The 20,756-nt window shown below is 28.1% G+C and overlaps 1 protein-coding gene across 3 annotated transcripts in view; it reads right to left on the bottom strand.

Moving 5' to 3' along the window:
- The window catches only part of LOC127285500 (protein roadkill), a 101,738-nt gene that overhangs the window by 19,139 nt on the left and 61,843 nt on the right, over positions 1 to 20,756 (bottom strand). Inside the window, exon 1 of one of the 3 annotated variants that reach the window (XM_051311552.1) lies at positions 18,682 to 19,306. The exons of 1 other annotated variant lie outside the window; for it this stretch is intronic. In XM_051311552.1, coding sequence (XP_051167509.1) covers positions 18,682 to 18,839 — 158 coding nt within the window. In that variant the 5' untranslated portion in view covers positions 18,840 to 19,306. Of the gene's footprint in view, positions 1 to 18,681; positions 19,307 to 20,756 lie in introns of those variants that run through there. One more of the 3 variants, XM_051311553.1, reaches the window with a different exon arrangement.

The raw sequence follows: 20,756 nt of genomic DNA, 5'->3' as shown, positions 1-20,756 counted from the left end.
GCGCGAATAATAAAAAGGTTCTTTTAAATATTTTGTATCACTTTTTTTCTAATATCATGAAAAATATTTATATAATTTAAATTATTCTTTAAGAAAAAATTTAAGAAAACAATAAAAATATCTTCTTAGGAATAATGTTAATTTTTATGAGAATAAAATTACAAGAATATATTTTATATAAAATATTCTTGAGCACCTGTTATTTCTACTGTATATAGGTATATTAAAGAGAAGATAAAAATTATGATTTGCTAATTATTTGCAATTTATATATATATTAATATTTTGTAATCTCTCGATTGATTTTCACTGTAGAAACTACTTTTCCGTACAAATCAAATTACTTCTCTATCTCTTTCTCTATAATAGGTTTGATTTCACTTAACTTTAGCAGTTTGGAAGTGAAAACAGGAGAAACTGAGGGAAAGGACTCTTTTTCATTATGGTTGGAAGCGGTGATGAAAGTGCAACAAATAACAATCACTAAATCCGACAAAACGTTTTCGTCTCTCTCTCTCTCTCTCTCTCTCTCTCTCTCTGTAATAAAAGAGTTTTGATATACTGTTTTCCGTGTCTTTCATCAGAATTCAGATCTGCTTTTCTTAACGCTATTTCATTATAAAAATTTTTTTTCTTTTTTTTGATAATTTTTGTTTTCAACTTTTGAACAAAATGACTGATTCCTTTATATTATAATATAGCTGGGAAATAAAATAAACCCCTGGGTTGTCAGCAATCTATGAGGCTCATAGTGCATTTGTTGCACGACCGCACACGTGCAATTGTGCAGGGTCAACGAATTTTTTTTTTCTTTTTTTTTTTTTACCGGAAACTTTTACAGCGAACAAATGCCGAGGTCGCTGACTCAATTCCTTAGTACGAGTTGGAATTCGTGGGAGCAAGTCTGGAGAGCATCGTTGCGCAATGCGTTACATTCAGAAAAGATACGCTCGAGAAAGAATCATTAAGAGCGTGTATATACGCACTTTTATATACCTATATATATATTTTTTTTTCATCTCGTAAAATCTTCATCTATTGCAAATTATGTACAAATTTTTTTTTTTTTTTACACGTAACACTCAAGAGAACGAGGGTGAATTTATATTTAACTGTAAATTTATTTCGTCGATGATATATAACATTTCTCAATTTTACACTGAAAATAAATAAATAAATCATTATTGCATTTGAAACAAATATCTTGGCTTAAATAATAATTGTTAAATAAACATAAATATTTATTTGATAATAGTCAAGTAAATGATTATTTGAATCGAAAAATTTTGGTACCAAATTTTTTTTTGTGTTATCAAATAATTATATTCTTTGAGAATATTACTGATGACAAATTAAAAATATTCCATATGTATTTTATTATTTTTATTTTACCATATTTTACTATTTTTCTTTTTTTTTATTAATTATTCTGTCCTTGATCTTTCGGCTTAGAATGTATTATTTTATTTAATTATTTATTTCAATATTACTCTTTAAATATATAATAAAAAAAAATAATAAATAATTTTTTCAGAAATTAAAAGCAAAACGATTGAAAAAATTTTTTTTTCAATTTGAAAATTATGCTTTAATTCATATAAATCTTTCAGGAAATAGGAACTTTCATTTGATTTAAAAAAAAAAATTAAAATTTATAAACTCAATTTTCCACGTGATTCTTTATCTAATTAATGGATATTCATTTAGATCATGAGATGCCTCACTTTATAAACACCTGAACTACTTTCACTTTTCTAAGCAATACATGCATATATATATATATATATATATATATATATATATATATATATATATATTATTCACCTGTTCTGTGTGCATCTCAGAAAGTGTATTATAAGACGCTATAAATGCAAAAATTGGAACATTTTCTCTCAACAAAAATTTTCTATAGAAAGTAATTTAATTTTTCCCCCATATAAATTATAAATCTCATCAAATTTTATATATAAAAAAAAAAATTTACACGAGAAAATTTCTTTACGATTAAAAAAAAAGTCGTGTATTTTGAAAATATAAAAAAGTAATTAATTTATTTTTCAGAAAATATTTTGGATTTTTTTTTTAAGGAATAAAATTGCAAAATAGTCACAACTTCCTTGTTTTCATCGACGTTTCGTTCTACTTTCCCCCTTATATATATATATATATGTTAGACTGGGACTTCTCTCTACACTGTTAAGTTAGATCGATTCTATAATTACTGACTAGTGTGTGTGTATATATAGTGGATGCGCTTCAACCTTCATCCAGAGCAGACAGTTGGAAGTGATATCGAAAATAACTAATCCGAATTAAGATCTTTGTGCACTATAGATAATTTTCAATATTTATTTTGCATTTTTTTTTTATATTTAAAACTAAAAAAAAAAAATGTAAAAATTCAATAGTTTTGAAAATAATAACAATATTAATAGTATAATAATATCACGGAAAAAAAATTTTCACCTAGAACAGCTATAAGTTTCACTGGAACAGCGATATGTTTCACTAAAACAGCGATAGTTCTCATTATTCTAGAAAAACATATCGCTGTTCCAGATAAAGATTTTTTTTCCGTGCAATAAAAAATATTTAAAAAAATAAATATTAATTAATTTATTAATTAATTAATCAAATTAATAATATAAATAAATCATATAAAAAATAATAATAATAATAGTAATAATATTACTAATAAGAATAATAATAATTATAAAAACAATAATAATAATAATAAAAAAAATCGGCATAATAAAGATTCTTAACATAAAAGCCTACGTAACTTCCTCTGCCTACATTTTTTACTCCCACCTTTTTGTTCATGCTTGTTAATCATTTCATCTACGGGAGACCACTTATTTATACATTTCTATATCATAAAAGTACAGTTAACTTTTTACGGTTAATATTTTTGAATGCAGTTTTTTTTCTCTTTTTTTTAACAACTTTGTTATATTATAATCGACAATCATAAATGAAAGGCGCTTCCACTTTCTTTTTTGGCAACATATTTTATGTTGAAAGTTTAATAAATGAGAATTTCTATACGATACAATTGCAAAGGTATTGCGACTAATAAACGAAAGTAGTTATAAAATGAAGTGAAACTATACGAAAATCTTTCCCTTGGGACACAAAAGGAGATAAAGTTACTGCGGCACAGGTAACATTTTTCTCTTTCGGAGTAAAATGACTCGAGCATTTATTGACTGAATGCTGCGCTTGTAGAAGAAGAAGAAGAAGAAGAAGAAGAAGAAGAAGAGGAAAAAGCAAAAGGGTATATTATATTGCTTTCTTGGATGATTACTTTGGGGATTCTTGAATTTCCCTCATCGAAGTTAAGAAAAGAAAAATCCTGGAAATTTTTCCATATATCTGTTGGCATAAATAATTTTCTTCTATAAATTTCAAAAATATTACACAAGTTATTAAAAAAAAAAAATTATGAAAGTTTTCTATAAAAAGTTGATTAGAAAGTTTTGTTTCCTATTTTGTCGAAAAATTTCTTTTTTTTTCTATAAATTCAAATTCAAAATAATGAATTTTTTCAAAGTACATATTCAATCGGAAAAATTGTCGATGAATTTTATAGGCAATGAACCACTATATTTTCGTCTTAAAAAAATTAAAATTTTTTTTTCTGAAGATTATTCTCTTGCTCCTTGGTTGAGTGACAACGTCAACCAATGACGATTCGCGTCCCGTCCGAGACGACCCTGACCGCTTGGATACCTTAAAAAAAAAAGGAGAAAAAAAAAAAAAAAAAAATCTCGATGGAAGCAGTACAGAGAACGAAGCTCTCTCAAGGAGAGATCCATTCACACGCCACTCGTTCCATTCATCCTGGTGGCCTAGCCGCATATATATGCATAAATATTTAGCCCTGTCTGCTATAAAGACGAGTCAAGAAATTGTCCTTGTAAAAGCTTGCCTAAAAAAAAATTTATACACCTCCTCCTTTATTAAATCAACTAACAAGCTTCCAAGGGTATTATCAACGATTTTTCAATTGAATTATATTCGACTCTCTTTACAATGACACGTTTTCGAAATAGGGATACCAATTTTAATTTATCCTTCATAAATTATTTAGCACCTCATATCGCTATCTATTTAAACACGTAAATTTATTATTTGTTCATCAAAATATGTTTCACATGAAATTTATTATTACGAAAAAATAATATTTATATACGCACAATATTTATATAATTCGTTTTATATTTCATAATCGTTGAAATTATTTTTTTTTATGCGTGTGTTGTAAATGAAATTAAATTGGAACATTCTTAAATAAACTTTTTCTCCAGTTATTCTATACCAAAATGAATATTATTATTAATTAAAAATCATCTTTTTTTTATTGATACGTTAAAAAAAAAAAAATTTGATTCAAATAATAAATAAAAATAATTAAAAAAATACTAGTAAATATTTATTTTTATTAATTATTTTAGGTAAGATATTTGTTACGAAAAAAATTATTGGTTCAAATAAAATTTATTTAATTATAAAAATTATTTGGTAAATATTTTAATTTAAAAATAGTCCAATTATATTTGAATCAAATAAATTTTTTTTTTCACAACAACAAAATTTTTTGTTTTTTTTTTTTTTATTAAAAAATAGTTAATTTCTCCAGTTATTATAAACAATAAAGTAAAATTAATTATCACTTTGGAATTTGAAATATTTTTATGGTACAGCTAACTTTCTTTTTTGGATAATAACTTTCGATTTCGGAAAAATAAATAAATGGGAAAAAAAAAAAATTCGCGACAAAACGGGACTTTTTATTGCAAAAGACTTGCAGTTAGAGGCGGACCGCGTTTTGCAGTAAAGTCAGTAGAGAGGCGGAGACACGGAGTCAAGGCTATATAATGCCTGCGCGAGCGAGTGTGATAAGACAAAGGCTAACTCTCTTCAAGGGCGCCACGAGCCAGGTTTACCAAAGCACACGCCAATTTCCGTCTACTTGAACATCGTTGACATAATAGAAAAAGCGAGTCTATGTACTGTATTTTAATCTCAATTAAATTCATCTTTTTTTTCCCCCCTCTGTAGTTCAGAGATCATTTCAAATTCATTTATTTGAAAAAAAAAAAAAAATAATTATACATATCACAAAAAATTTTATTTTTATTACACTCAAAAGAAAATTCTTTAAATATTCAATTTGGTATTAACAAAAAATAATATTAATAAATAACATAATAATTTAAAAAACATTATCAATTATTAGCAATAATGGAAAAACGAATAAAGTAACTTTTACTATACTTTAAAAGTAAAAGCTTAACTATCCGCAGTTTCTGTCAATTTTGACTCCAAAAAATAGTTAAATTTACTTCGAAAATAGTAAAAATTATTCTGGAAATAGTAAATTTTACTAATTCTTGAGTAAAAATTGCTAGAGAAATGCGGAGAAACTATGGACAATTCCGGTTTTACTCTTAAAGTATATAGTAAAAATTACTTTATTCGTTTTTCCATTTTTTTTCCGTGTAATAATTTATTTAGTAACAATTAATTTTTTTATTTATTAATATTCATAATTTTTCAATAATAAATTAATAATAAAATGTACTAAAAAAAATAATTAATAAAAGCAGTAAATAAAATTCACTCACCAAAATTAAAAATAATCAATTTGATTATGGGGAAATGCAATTTAAGACAAGAGATTCCTTCATAAAAAATCTATGAGTTCATTGGCATCAAAATGCCTAGAATCTATAGATTCTAAAACTATATATATGCTTTGAGACAAAGTTACGTCACATATAAGTACACCAATCAGTGGTCGTTATCTTTTACCCTTGAAAACAGCTCGTTTAACACTGTTGTGTGACCTTTGTTCAATAATTCTTAAACAAATATTAAACGTGTGTTTTTTTTTTTCATTTTTTTTTTTCAAACATTTTCAAGACATATGATTATATAGAAATCGAGCTCTAACCAATATTGTTACAACAGTATATTATAACGTTTATTTTCCAAGGTCAGAAAAAATGAAGAATAAGTCAATTTTTAACTGAACTTTGAACATGTTTTTAACGTCAGAAATCTATTTTTCATGAAAGATTGATCATTAATAATAAATTCTTAAAGGAAGATAAAATAATTTTTTTCCAAAAAGGAAAGATTTCTTTTTTTTTTTTTATCCAAATAATATGAAGATGTTTATCAATAATATGTTCAAGTTCAATAATTGAAAACTTGACCTTATGACTTTCTAAGACTTCGTGTAACTAAACAGTTTAAATTTAGTTTATTGAAGGCCAATTGTGCTGCTTCTAGTCGATATTAAAAGAGACTGAAACCCTCAAAGAATGTGTCAATTGGTCAAGTGCAATAGAAAAAATAGGTATACCCATTTTTTATTTTTTTTATGAAAAAAAAAAATCAATTCAATTTTGGAATTTTAAAAAGTAAAAATTTAATTTAAAATCAATTTTATCTTAATCTTCTAAATTTTACATTTCTTTAAATACAAGTGAATTAATATTAACCAACAATTTTAATTCTGGACTCCATTTTGCAACTGATAGAAATTGTTGAATAGAATTTTTAGTGTTTTTTTTTTTTAGGGTCCTTAGTAAGACTATTCTTACTAAGGACCCTAAAAAATTACTAAAAATTCTATTCAACAATCAACTAACAATGTTATTTGCTAATATTGTTTTCAAAAACAAAATTCATTAATTTTCTCTACAATGAAATAAGGTAATAAAAGAAATATTTTTAAATATAATTTTCTCTTTGCTTATCTTTACAGGAAATGAGATTTTCGTCCCAGGAGAGAACGAGAGGATTCGAATAAAGGTGTTCCCATGGCATATTGATCGACCTACGTCTGCAGCAGCAGTAGCGTATAAATACATATGGTTGTAAATCTTTCACTACACAGGGAATTTTCAAATAATACAAATTGCCAACTTTGTTAATAGCTCTAAAAAAAAAAAAATCTTTGAGAAAAGACATTTTAAAACTTTTTTTTTTAATAAAAGGCTCTTTTAACTCATTCTTTAAGTCACACATTAGCGATATCATTAAACGACAAAAATATAATGTCATAAGAGCCTGAAATTATTATTTATATATTAACCGAGAACTTGTAGTACATATATTATATACTCTTAATATAGATATAAGTTAATAGCTCATGTAAATTGCAAGTTATACACGGAGAAAAAGAAAAAGTAATTTTTACTACTTTCAGAGTAAAACTGGACCAACTCGAAGTTTCTGCGCATCTCTGGCAATTTTTACTCCAAAAATAGTAAAATTTATTATTTCTGTAGTAAATTTTACTGTTTCCGTAGTAAGTTTTACTATTTCTAGAGTAAATTTTACTATTTTTGGAGTAAAAATTGCCAGAGATGCGCAGAAACTTCGAGTTGGTCCAGTTTTACTCTGAAAGTAGTAAAAGTTACTTTATAAAAGAAATCTTTTTTCTCCGTGTAATAATTAACCGGTTAATAACCAGGTAGGATAATTGCTCTAGAAATTATAATTATGCAAGTGTTCATATAGCTGATGGGTTTCCCATGTAGTAAAGAACAAAATACATCTCACTATATTCTTTCGAATTCTGTTTATTATTATTTTCATCAAAATAATCTAAAAAATAATTTAATAAATACTTTACAAAATAATTTAATAAATTAATTAAGAAACAATTAACGAAATAATCTAATGAATAATTTAATAAATAATTTAAGAAACAATTGAAGAAATAATTTTGAGAATTAAATCCCAAATGAAATGAAGAATTCTAAACCATAAAAAAGAGCGTCTTAGGAATATAAACTCGCAAATTGGCCATGAGGCCCAAGGTTGTCCAGTATTCCACGTAAGGGCGCTGGCCCTTGAGGGAATCGACTTTAAAAACCAAATAAAACCAAAAGTCTCGATTATAAATAGTGCAAAGATTCAACAGTATTTTAGGGGAGAGAGAGAAAGTTTCTTTTTAACATCGCAGGAATAAATTTTCATTTCTTTTATAGCCGCAATCTCATTTCAACTTGATCATTTCTAATTGTGACCTCCCCACCTTGTCCTTTTTTTTTTTTTTAAATTTATTATCACATTAGTGAGAGAGTAAAGAGATAAAAAAGAAACATCCTCCCCTCTTTCTAACAATAATAAACTCAACGTAAATCTTCGAAATCAGACTCAAGGTTCACTTTCCATATACTCACACACAATTCGAATAATGGGAGAGAGATCCTCCCTAAGAACATAAAAGACGAAATTTGAATAGATGAGCTTCGTTACAACAACCTTCCTCTCATGCAAATGAAACGAATCTCGAATAAGATTCAAATAAAAAAAAAAGATTAACAAGGAAAAAAAAATAAGTATAATTTTTTTTTTGAGAGGGGGAATAGTTTTTGTGCACATTTTGGAGCAAATGATATTATATGGTTTTTAATGTAAATTCTATTCTTTCAATTATCATAAAAATCTGATTTTCAATTATCATAAAAATCTGATTTTTAATTCAAAATAAAAATCTATAAAAATAGATTCAAACTTCACCTTCTCATAGAAAGCAGATTTTTTAAATCCTTCCTCTTTGTTCGTTTCTTCAGTTATGACATTTATATTTTTTTGTCCATTAGAAAAAAAATAACAAAATTACAAGAAATTTTACCGGAATCTTTTATCGAATAAAACTCCACCTTCTCACATAAAGCAAGTTTTTTTAATTTCTAATCTTCTGTCCCTTTTTTTGTGTTTTGACAATTACATTTTTAGTTCTTCGAGCCAAAAATAACAAAATTACAAGAAAATTTTACCGGAATTTTTTATCGAATAAAACTTTACCTTCTCACACAAAGCAAGTTTTTTTAATTTCTAATCTTCTGTCCCTTTTTTTGTGTTTTGACAATTACATTTTTAGTTCTTCGAGCCAAAAATAACAAAATTACAAGAAATTTTACCGGAATCTTTTATCGAATAAAACTCCACCTTCTCACATAAAGCAAGTTTTTTAATTTCTAATCCTCTGTTCCTTTTTTTGAGTTTTGACAATTACATTTTTAGTTCTCCGAGCCAAAAATAACAAAGTTACCATGAAAATGTTACCGGAATCTTTTATCGAATAAAACTCTACCTTCTCACATAAAGCAAGTTTTTTTTAATTTCTAATCTTCTGTCCCTTTTTTTGAGTTTTGAAAATTACATTTTTAGTTCTTCGAGGCAAAAATAACAAAATTGCAAGAAATTTTACCGGAATCTTTTATCGAATAAAACTCCACCTTCTCACATAAAGCAAGTTTTTTAATTTCTAATCCTCTGTACATTTTTTCGAGTTTTGCCAATTACATTTTTTGTCTGTTATGTCAAAAACAACAAATTACCAAATCATCGAATAAAAATAAAAGGTGAAAATGTGTCTCAATATATAAATATTAATACAATGGTCCACACAATATGCGTAAAAAGTAATAACCTTTTATACAAAAAAAAAAAAAAAGAAAAATGAAGAGGGTGCTTGTAAGATTATTATTATAAAAAATATGATTTCCCCTTGGCTGAATTTTAGCTGACGTGCCTTGAGGAGAATAAATGAAGCGCAGGCCATAGAGTCAGCTGTGCGGGGGGATGAGAAAATAAGAAGAAGTAGGAGAAGAAGATGAAGAAGAAGAAGAAGGATTTGGGAAGAAAGTCCCTGAGAGTCGTTTGGAAACGAGGGAGAGAAAATTAGAGGTTGCCGTGGGGAAAAGATGAAACGAGCGGCCCTGTACCCTTGAACGGAAGGTCGTTGCAAAAGCAAAGACAACCGACCTTCCTTCCCTCCTTTGTGCTCGACTTTAACGTTATTTTATTCCATCCATGTTATAAACCATATATCCATCATTAATTTCTGATTCTCGATAATCATCGGTTTTTTTTTTCTTCACAATAAATATTCTTGCATATATATATATATCAATAACGCTACTGTTTTTTTTATAATATATATATTCGCACTCAATTCTTTAATTGATTCATTAATTTAGATCAAATTAAATTGATTTTAGAGGATAAAATTGACACACATCTGGTAATTATTATATGTATTTAAATCAATAAAGACACATACTGTTTTCATTGGGTTAAAATTGATAAAAATCTATACCTTGGAGCTTTTTAATCGATACTCGGAAAGATGACAAAGAATTTGAAAATTATTTTATTGAAACAAGAACTATTTCTATGAAAATATAAAATTATTAAATAGAACAATTTTGTTTCCTCCTATGATCGCTTTTGAATTAGTTAAAAATAAAAATATGAAAAAAGTAAATTACTGATTCAAATAGAAGTATTTCTTATCGTTTACTTACTTTTTACTATATACGGAAAAAATGTAAAGTAATTTTTACTATACTTATAAATTAAAACCCAAATTATAGCAAGTCAGCCAAAATTTAAGTTATATTAAAATTTGGTTCGAACAAAAAAATTTTATTAGTTAAAATTACTATATACTACTTGTTATAAATTACCACTGAAGGAAACTAAAACCATTACAAATTGAGAATTTTTTTTTTAAGATTCTTAGCAAAAAAAAAAAAAAAAAAAAACAATGCACCAGATTAAATTGTTGAGCGTACGTATTCAAAGTGCATCGTGTGTCTTTTTTTTTTTGATAAACAATCTATAAAGGAAGTGCGATTAGATGCGCGACTAAACTGAATGACCTGCAGGTGTGTTCAATCTTTGATTTATACGTGATTCGACTAATTGTGTCCTGATGGAGTTTATATAGTAAAGCCTTCGAGAAGCATACTGATTGACAATGAAGATTGGCAGCAACATTTCAGTTGCGCAGACAAAGGATAATAATTGATCGAATCATTTGCTTATAGAATTTGCATAATATGACACGAATAATAATGATAATCCTGTGATACTATAACTCACTTCAAATGCAATTTTCAACAATTTATTTATCTTTACAGAGAAAATTATTTTCAATGAATTTAAAGAAAATATTTTATATTATTATTAATAATATATAAAATAATAATTAATTTTAATAAATAATAATTATTTACATATTTGGAATAAGGGTCCAAAAATGATATTCTTTCGTTCAATTATGTATATGAAATATAAATTCTTTTGAAAAAGATAAAAAAGAATAAATTCTTCTATGAAAATTTTCTCATCTTCTTTTTCCGCGGAGACAATTTTCTTAAAGCGATCAATATATATATATAAAAAGAACATCACTTATGTAAAGAATGGTAAGTGCAGTAAAAGTGATAGTTGACTGGTTTTTTCACGCAATATACAGTCATGCGTGTCCTTAATTACTGCAGTAATAAAGTAATACGAGAGAGGAAAAAAAAAATACAATTTATATAGACGGTAATATAAAGCGATCAAGGTGTTGATTTTATAACCCCGTATTTTTTTTTAAATCCGATTTGCTCCACAAAATCGTTATAATAGAACAGGAAAGAAAAATAGTGGAAAAATTAATGACAAGCTTCTCATATCAATGCGTGGCATAGATTTCTTTTTCTTTAACGAAATTTCTAATTGTGCGTTTATAATGAAAAAAAAAAAAAAAAACTAAAACAATGAAGATCAGTAATTTTTCAATCTAGTTTCTAGTATTTTTTTTTAATTAACCCAAGTAGAAATGTGCCACTGGCATAGTACTGACCCAACACTGCCAGTCAGTATAACAGTACTGACTGCCGTACTGGGCCAGTAGTGGACCAACCCTGGCTGGTAACGCTGTCCAGTACTGATTTTGTCCCGCTCACCAGTACTAACGTAGTACTAGAATAATACTGGCATAATACTGGCAAAGTACTCATCCGGACTTAAAATCTCACTTTTTTACAAAATGCTAAAACACGCTTTCCAATGCAAATTTCATCCTTATTAGCTTATTACTCCCATTTTTACCACCAACAGGTAATGTGAAGCCAATAATAGTTAATGTTATTTAGAATATATAAAATATTATTAACAATAAATAATTAAAATAATAATTATCATTTATATTAATTAAATTATTTTATTTTTAATAAATTATTTTACAAAAAATAATTTGTGTTGTAAATTTTCTTATTTTTTTAAATTCATAATATTTAATTTTTTTTACTTTGCACTTATACTTAATTTAATAATTATTTAATAATTGATATTACACATGAACAAATATTGTACTTATAACACTTAAAACTAAGAACGAAAAATCTCGCACGCATGGGGGATCGAACCCTAAACCCTTAGAACGCAAGTCAGATACGCATACCGCACAGCCGCGCTGGCTTGAAGTGCTGACTTGAAGTAGTTCACCTAATACAAAAGTTTTGATTTCAAAGTTTGTATTATCTATTGATCACGAAAATAAAATGAATTTATTCTTAAATTTTTTAAACTCACAAAATTTTTTCAATTTTTACAAAGATTTAATGAAATAAAACTGGATATCAATTTCAGTTAAATATTTTTAATAAATTATTTTTACCGTAAATAATATTAAAACAGACAAAAATGATTGATGAATTACATAATTAAAAATAAGTTAATAAAAGACAACTGTAAAATATGAATGGTAAAAAATTTTTTAAATTTAATATTTAATTATTAATAATATTTAAAAATTACAGTGAAAAAATTACGTTTGCTTTATTTTTAAAACTATTAGAAAAAAATTCTCAACTTATTGTTATTGTATGCATGATAAATAACTTAATGCACATATTTCAATGAGTACTAAAATAACTAAAAAAACATAAATATATTTTATATAGGTATATAATAATACATTACAATTACATCCAAAATTTTGAGGGAAAGTATTCGAAAGAAATTAATATACATTTTTTAAAATAAAAAATCATCGTTTTCTACCTATTGGAATAATTTAAAGACTTTTTCATTTAATGTTTTTTATCACCGACATAGTACTGATTCGGTGAGAATGACAGTGTACTGCCAGTACTGGTTTTAATATTTTTTTACCTCCGACATAGTACTGATTCGGTGTATTAGTCAGTACACTGCCAGTACTGAAAGTCAATACCGACAGCCAGTATTGGATCAGTACCATGCCGGTGTTTAATTACGGCGAGCTACGGATATTTCTACTTGGGAATATACTCAATAGCAGTTCTGATTTATAAATTCTAATTGTGGAAAAAAATATTGTATCAGAAAAAACAATTCTCACACCTCAAAAATAAAAAGAAGGAAGATTTTTTTTTTCGTCATGCTCCCGTTTCTGACTATAAGTGTCTCTTTGTCCTACATTTTGCCCCTCGTATATGCTCCACATTTTCAAGCTCGCACATGTAGTGAAAATAAAATTGCGATAAGCCCCAATGTTTCTAAGATATAGACTTGAAAGTTTTGTGTTTCTGATTGGAAGAGAATCACCCACGTGCATGCTCTGTGGCAATATAACTAATGTCGAATGTACACCTATAAATTGCTTTTCGATTTTTTTTTAAATTTTTTTATTTTTGCCTCTTATCGAATACTGGTCCAGATCAAGTGTAATAAATTTACATTGAATCTTTCAGAGGCTTTCAATTCGTATTATCTCGACATCATCATACTGAACCAGTTGTTTTATTGCTCTACATATTGTATCGAAAAATAAATAAAAATTTCAATTTCCAAATTGAACAACATCAATAATGTTATTATATTAACTGATAAGTTAATTGTTAATACCTCTATTATATTTTGACTCTATATTTTCTATTTGGGTCGAATGTAAATAGTAATTTCTTTTAATAATTGTTCCAAATAGTTTATTTAATAATTTCAGGTAATCAAACAATTGATGCTTTTTAAAATCATTAGTAACATCATTAAGAACCAAAACCAAATAATTAAATAATGGAAAAAATTCTGAAATAGTTTTAAATTTCTTTACTTGAAAAGCATATTTTTTCGGTAAAATGTATTCGCAGTGCGTTTAAGATTGTCTAAAAGAATATTTAATTAGCTTGTCATATAGCTATGACGTATAATTTCAATGTTATGTAAGCAACTAAAGCTTCTGATTTGCATGAAAATGAGTTACAATTATAATATTACATACACGATTTAGTATATTAGAATTATGTGTACTATCAATTTTAAAATGAGATAAAAATCACTTTTCTTTTATCTAAAAAAAATACTTTCCAATTCCTTGAGAAAAATGAATATTTAAATTCAAATAACCAGACTATTAGGAATTCTTTCCGGTACATTGAATTCAGTTTATATATATATATATATAAAAATAAGAAGAAATTTCTTTTTTTTTCAAGTACTACTACTGTACAATGATGACGAATGTGAAACATGCTAGCGCGACCTCTTCAGCACCTGGAATGTCGCTCGATGAATTCGGATTGGTTGCCAGACCAGATTCGATTGCTGCTTTTACAACAACGTCCAACAGGCTCAGGATGTAGTAACTCAAGTATTATTTGTGGAATCAAGAGTGTAAAAAGAAAACAACAAAAAAAATAAAATAAAAGACTCGCTCAGCCAGACGAATAAGGGCGAGACGCTCGCTCGACCAATAAGGCTAAATTATTCGATCCAATTTAAAATAAAATACAGGGGAATACATCAACTTATATACAAGAATGCTATACGAGCTTAAAAAAGGGGGGACCAACTGTTAAAATTGTTTAAAAATTCAAAATTTTTTTCTCACATTTTCATAAAATCTTTGTTAAAACATTAAGCGAACCAGAATTTTGGTTAAATTTTCTAGAATTCTACTCGAAATAACCAGAATCCTGGTTAATATAATCAGAAAAATAATGTTAAATATCCTAACCAAAATTCTAGTTATTTCTACTACAATTCTAGTAAATTTAACAAAAATTCTGCTTGATCTAATTAAATTCTAGTCGAAATAACCAGAATTCTGATTAATCTAATTAAATTCTAGTCGAAATAACCAGAATTCTGGTTAATATTATAAGAAATCTAGTAAATTTAACCAGAATTATTATGTTAAATACCTTAATTAGAATTCCAAATAAAATAATCAGAATTTGGTTAAATTTACTCGAAATAACCAGAATTCTGGTTAATCTAATCAGAAAAATAATGTTAAATATCCTAACCAAAATTCTAGTTATTTCTACTAGAATTCTAGTAAATTTAACCAAAATTCTGCTTGATCTAATTAAATTCTAGTCGAAATAACCAGAATTCTGGTTAATCTTATAAGAAATCTAGTAAATTTAACCAGAATTATTATGTTAAATACCTTAATTAGAATTCCAAATAAAATAATCAGAATTCTGGTTAAATTTACTCGAAATAACCAGAATTCTGGTTACTCTAACCAAAAAAATAATGGTTAATATCCTAACCATAATTCTAGTTGAAATAAACATCATTCTAGTTATTTTTACCAGAATTCTAGTAAATTTAAGCAGAATTCTGCTTAATCTAAGCAAAATCATAAGGTTAAGTACCCTAACCAGAATTCTAGTTTTAAAAACCAGAATTATGGTTATTTCGACTAGAATTCTAGTAAATTTATCCAGAATTTTGTTTAATCTAACCAGAATTATAATACTAAATACCTTAATTAGAAATCTAGTTGGAATAACTAGAATTCTGGTCGAAATAGCTAGAATTCAAGTCAATATAATCAAAATCAGAATGTTAAATATATCCTAACCAGTTTCCAATTTGAATAACCAGAATTCTGGTTAAATTTACTAGAATTTTCGTTAATCTAACTAAAATTGTAATGTTAAATACACTCGAACCAGAATTCTAAACGTCAAAATTAGAATTTTGGTCATTTCAACAGAAATTTTTTTCAACAAATAAAAATTCAAAGACAGTTAAAAAAAAATTCGGTTAAATAGAAAATAGTGGAACTTTAAAACTTAATCGCACAAATAATGTGATCGTAAATGTCAAATAAATCATGTTTATCATTTGGAAACCTAATTTTTTTTCTCTCTTTCTAATGCAGAAAATAATTTATGGAAATACATTTGGATATAAACCTGTATTAATTACAGACTAATTTTTCTTTTCGTTCCTATTTTTTTTTCTCTATAAAGATTTATAATGAGAGAATTGTGCTAATGTAAATTAAGAACATTTGTCATGCGGATAAATTTTTTAACTCCTATTATCATCAAATATTAATTCACTAACCAAATGAATTAATGAAACGATTGAAATATAGTGTACAGTTTAAAAACAAATCTTTGGTACTGAAAGCATTAAAAATGCATCTCCCATTATTTAACAAAGCTAATCCATTTTATAAATACTATGACTAATTGTCTTTTAAAGGAATACTTTCTTTTTTTTTTTTTTTTACAAAAACCGGTTCTCAATCTTATTGTAAATAAAGAAATAAATATAGAAATATTCACGACAGGATACATATATGAGTTTTGTATTGTTGTCTATGTGTCCATGAAACTAGTTTTAGGGTGAAGTCTCCAGTAGCCATGCTGGATTCCAATGAATCCCTTTAAGAATAATGTAAAAAGAAATGCAGGGATTTTTGGCCTGTCGAGTTTAGACTGATGGCCCAATACCTATACCTAAACACAATTCAGGGATATGGGACCTTTGAAAAAATATTCCTTTTTTTCTTCAAACATCCGTGAACGTTTGTTGTGCCTTTTTTCAACCACAATTTACATTTTTTTTTCTTTTTTTGAAAAAGATATATTTTCAAAAAGAGAAACATTTTGTCTTTTAAAAAAGTATTGCTCAATATTTTATTATTATATATACACATAATTATATTCATTATAATGTATATCGTGATTATTATATGCTCAATTATATTGCTCAATGATTTTGGTCTCAATGTGTACGATTCGTGAAACAAATTAGAATTACTGGAAAAATGATTAGGAAAGAGACTGTTTTTGTGCATGAAAAGTGTGCCAGAATTTTAATTATATTTTAATATATGAAGTAATAAGAATAACAAAATGAGAGAAAAATTATTGTGAATCTACTTCTTTTTTTTCCTTCATTAATTAATTAACTAATGAATTATAAAACAGAGAATAAGTAATATTTGAACAAAAGATTTCTTAATATCATTTTGACTTTTGTATTTTACATATTAAAAATCATCAAGGTCTGTGTATATATCAGTGGCTTTGCGTGTTGAAATTAATGACATATTTTTGCTTATCTTTGAGTTGTTTTGAAATATTTTTCCAGCTATAAATAAAAAGCAGCTTTACAAGCTTTTGCGTCACTTGATTATGTTCTTTGTAATTAAAACAAAAAAAAGAAGGAATCAAACAGAACAAAATAGTATTCAATCACTTTGAGAATGTTTAACAAAATTCAAGAATATTAAAGAATTATTCATTTTTTTAAAACAAATGGTGAAGATATTTTTTTTTCTCATTTTAAAAGAAATTTTTGTTCATTTGACCTTTCAAAAATTCAAGGAGTACATGATTTAAAAAGAAATTAAAATTCATGCATTGGAATGTTTGTAGCTTTAAACTCTCATCAAGGTTCTAGTGTTTTAAAATATAGAGGATACAGAACAAGAAGAAGAAGAAGAAAAAAGACCCTGGATCCAATGATTACTTAGCTTCTGGATGACTAATGATTACAGCAAGGGCTGTTCATTGAACACGAAAAAGCATTTTAATTCTTAATGACATCTTTTTTCAATGCCATTTTGAAATTTTTTTTGGAATTTTTAAACCATGAATAGAATATTTAACTATTACTTGACATCATTATTTTGACTAATCTAATATTTCTTACAGTATTTATAAAGGCCTGCTTTTATTTATCTTATCAAATCATATTGTTATTACCTAATTTAATAATTGTAATAAATTTTTTATATGTATATATACATTGTGCTACATATTTTTCTCATATGTCTTTGTTATATTTTATTATTTCCCAACAGATGATAATTTCTTTGAAAAATTATTGTTAGAAAGTGAACAAATTTCAAATGAATAAACTAAACCCGACCTGAAACTCGATTCCTACTTTACGATAAAACTACATATATACTTATGCTCATATCTCGATGGTTTACGCTTTAGTCAGCTTATTAGTCAGAATTGTGCTACTTTTATGTGTATATATGTATACGAAGAAAACGAGGGAAATCGAGCAGCTTTCGACGGCATTGCCGACGGTTTCATGACACCAGGTGTAAACCAAAAGGTATGTCAGGTAAAATTCACCATCCTTTTGTAAAAATAAAGAACATTTTTCTTTCCAAAAGGGATTTTCTCCAAAAGGATTTCTATGGAAGAATTTATTCATCAATTTTTGAAACTATAGAGGTAAATACAAACCTTTATCAAAAATGTTCCTATGAGAAAAGTGTAACAAAAAAAATAGAAAGAAGGATATTTTCCAAACTCTGCTAATAGGATGTTGATTTAAGGATCATTGATCCGAAGGGATTTTTAAAAGAAGATCCGGATTTAAAGGATCAACTGCATTTTTTTTTTGTCCACCAGGATTCAGAAAGGAATTGAGAGATCGCGCAGTCGCGATAACCCAGATTTTCTCAAGGATCGAAGAAACCTTAAACCCACGATCTTGTTCTCTTTTTTATCAAATGGACCGTGTTCTAAATGAGGAAGAATCAAGCCTAAAGAATGGGAATATAGAAAGAGAGAGAGAGAGAGCCCTGGTTTGCGTCCATGGCCGCTTTTGAGCTGTACTCACCGCGCCAGCGCCATCCTGTCATGAGACAATCCGATAGAAGGCGTCGACAGAGTATCCAGATCTGAGTGTGGAGATTTATTACTGGTATATCCCACTGGACACATGCGCACAGATTTTTTCACGAATTTCTTTAGCTCATGACTCAACGAGCCTGTCATATAGTCACTTCACACATGACGTTTGAACTGTTTAGTCGATTATTTAAAAAACAAAAATAATAACTTCTTATTTTGCCTCGTTCACCACCACACTTTATGCTCCGAAATGTCAAAATTAATGAATGAGGACTGAAATATTGTGTGATCAATATTTATATTAAAAAAAAAAAAAGAATTAAGGGAATGAGAATCTAGCAGACGAAACGGAGAGCAGATGATGAAAGGCGCGACGAAGCACTTCGATGTGACACTGGCAGATGGTCAAAAATTAATTTTCCTCCTTTTTTTTGTGGAACGATACTGCAAACTTCTGTGGTTCAGTTTTGGTGATACACACCTCAGACTTGACCTGACCTGACCCGACCCGACGACTACAACGAACAGCGCCAACCTCAAACTCCGATTCGACTCCAACCTCCGGTGTTGGCTAGACTGAACTGATGTCCAACAACTGAAAGCTGAGGTCTCCCCCACTGCTGTAGTCAGCCATCCCCGTGGCCTCGTGTGTTTTCGCCGAGGTTCGATAAATTCCGTCCACCTTCGGAATATCAGAGTCCCCCACCTTTAAAAGTAAGCTAGGCTGTTGTGCTTGCTTGATGATGATGATGATGATGGTTTTGGTTTGGTGGTAGTGGTGGTGGCGGCGGCTCCGACCTCGTGTCTCGGCATCGCCACCAGGGCCGCGATTACATGCCTTCGCCAACACGAGAGACAGAGAGAAAAGGCCAGGGGGGCCTTCGCTTCTCCTTTCTTTTTCAAAGTCCCCCTTGCTTGCTTGCTTTGAAAACGACTCTGAAAAGAGAGTCTCTCTCTCTTTCTCTCTTCTTCTGCACGCAACCGCACAAAAATCCCCGGACGAGAAACCGAAAAAATCCTTGGCTTTATTGAAGCACACGAATTGAAGAATGGGAAACCTGCAAATGTAAAGGAAGTTGCTTTTACAGAAACCTGAAAATTGAGACAAAAAGAAAACCGTTTTCTTCTTTTAAATATCTATCTGATGAAAACGACAATAAACTGCTGATAATTTATAAAATGCAAAAGTCAGAATCAATTCACGATTAAAGAACAGCATGACAATTGACGCATGAGTTAAGGATTAGGAGCACGTTATTCACACCTATTGCTTCCATTAGAATTTCGAATCTAATAGCCTTTTGTATAAGGGAACAAAAATTTCTCCAAAACGTGCATTTCTTTCTGCAAATTTTTTGATGAAATAAAATTACTCACCCGATATCAACCACTACTAAATCAAATTATCATTGTTTGAAAAAAGGGATCGCTTTTAAAAAAGATGAGATCGATTCAACTTTGGTTACTGATTCGGATAATAATTTCAAATTAATTAAAGCCAATTGCAATCGTTTAGTAATTCACCGAGTTGCAAGAGAGAACAAAGCATTAAATGATCATAAAACGTGAATTATTATTTTTTTTTTGAAATTCACAATCGGCAAAATTTTGATAATGCCCGTGTAGAAATTTCCCTACCAGGGCCCTGGTAGTGAATAATAATCTGGTCCCGATCAGGGACTGTTCAGGGCCAGATTAGGGCCACGAGAAAAATGGGGATTTCCTAATCAGGGACACATCAAGCGTAGCGTCACATTCCCGCCCGATCCGGCCCCGATCCGAGCCATGGCAAAATTTCTACACGGGTGTTACGTTTACGATTAAACTGACCTCTCTCAAATCAAAATTAATTTTGATTTGAGAATTGTTGAATAAATCAATTGCAGCTAATTAGCATATCAATATTCGCCAGGGAGAGAGAGAGAGAGAGAGAGAGAGAGAGAGAGAGAGAGAGAGAGAGAGAGAGAGAGAGAGAGAGAGAGAGAGAGAGAGAGTATTAGATGATAAGACAGCAGGGAACAAAGACAAATTAATTGAATTTCCTATTTCGTATCTAGGATT

The sequence above is a fragment of the Leptopilina boulardi genome, unplaced genomic scaffold (genome assembly GCF_019393585.1).
Source record: "Leptopilina boulardi isolate dan_hultmark-lab unplaced genomic scaffold, ZJU_Lbou_2.1 LbouV2_333, whole genome shotgun sequence".
Lineage (NCBI taxonomy): Eukaryota > Metazoa > Arthropoda > Insecta > Hymenoptera > Figitidae > Leptopilina > Leptopilina boulardi.
Note: the sequence above shows the minus strand (reverse complement) of the source record. Positions and strands in the feature narration are given on the sequence as shown.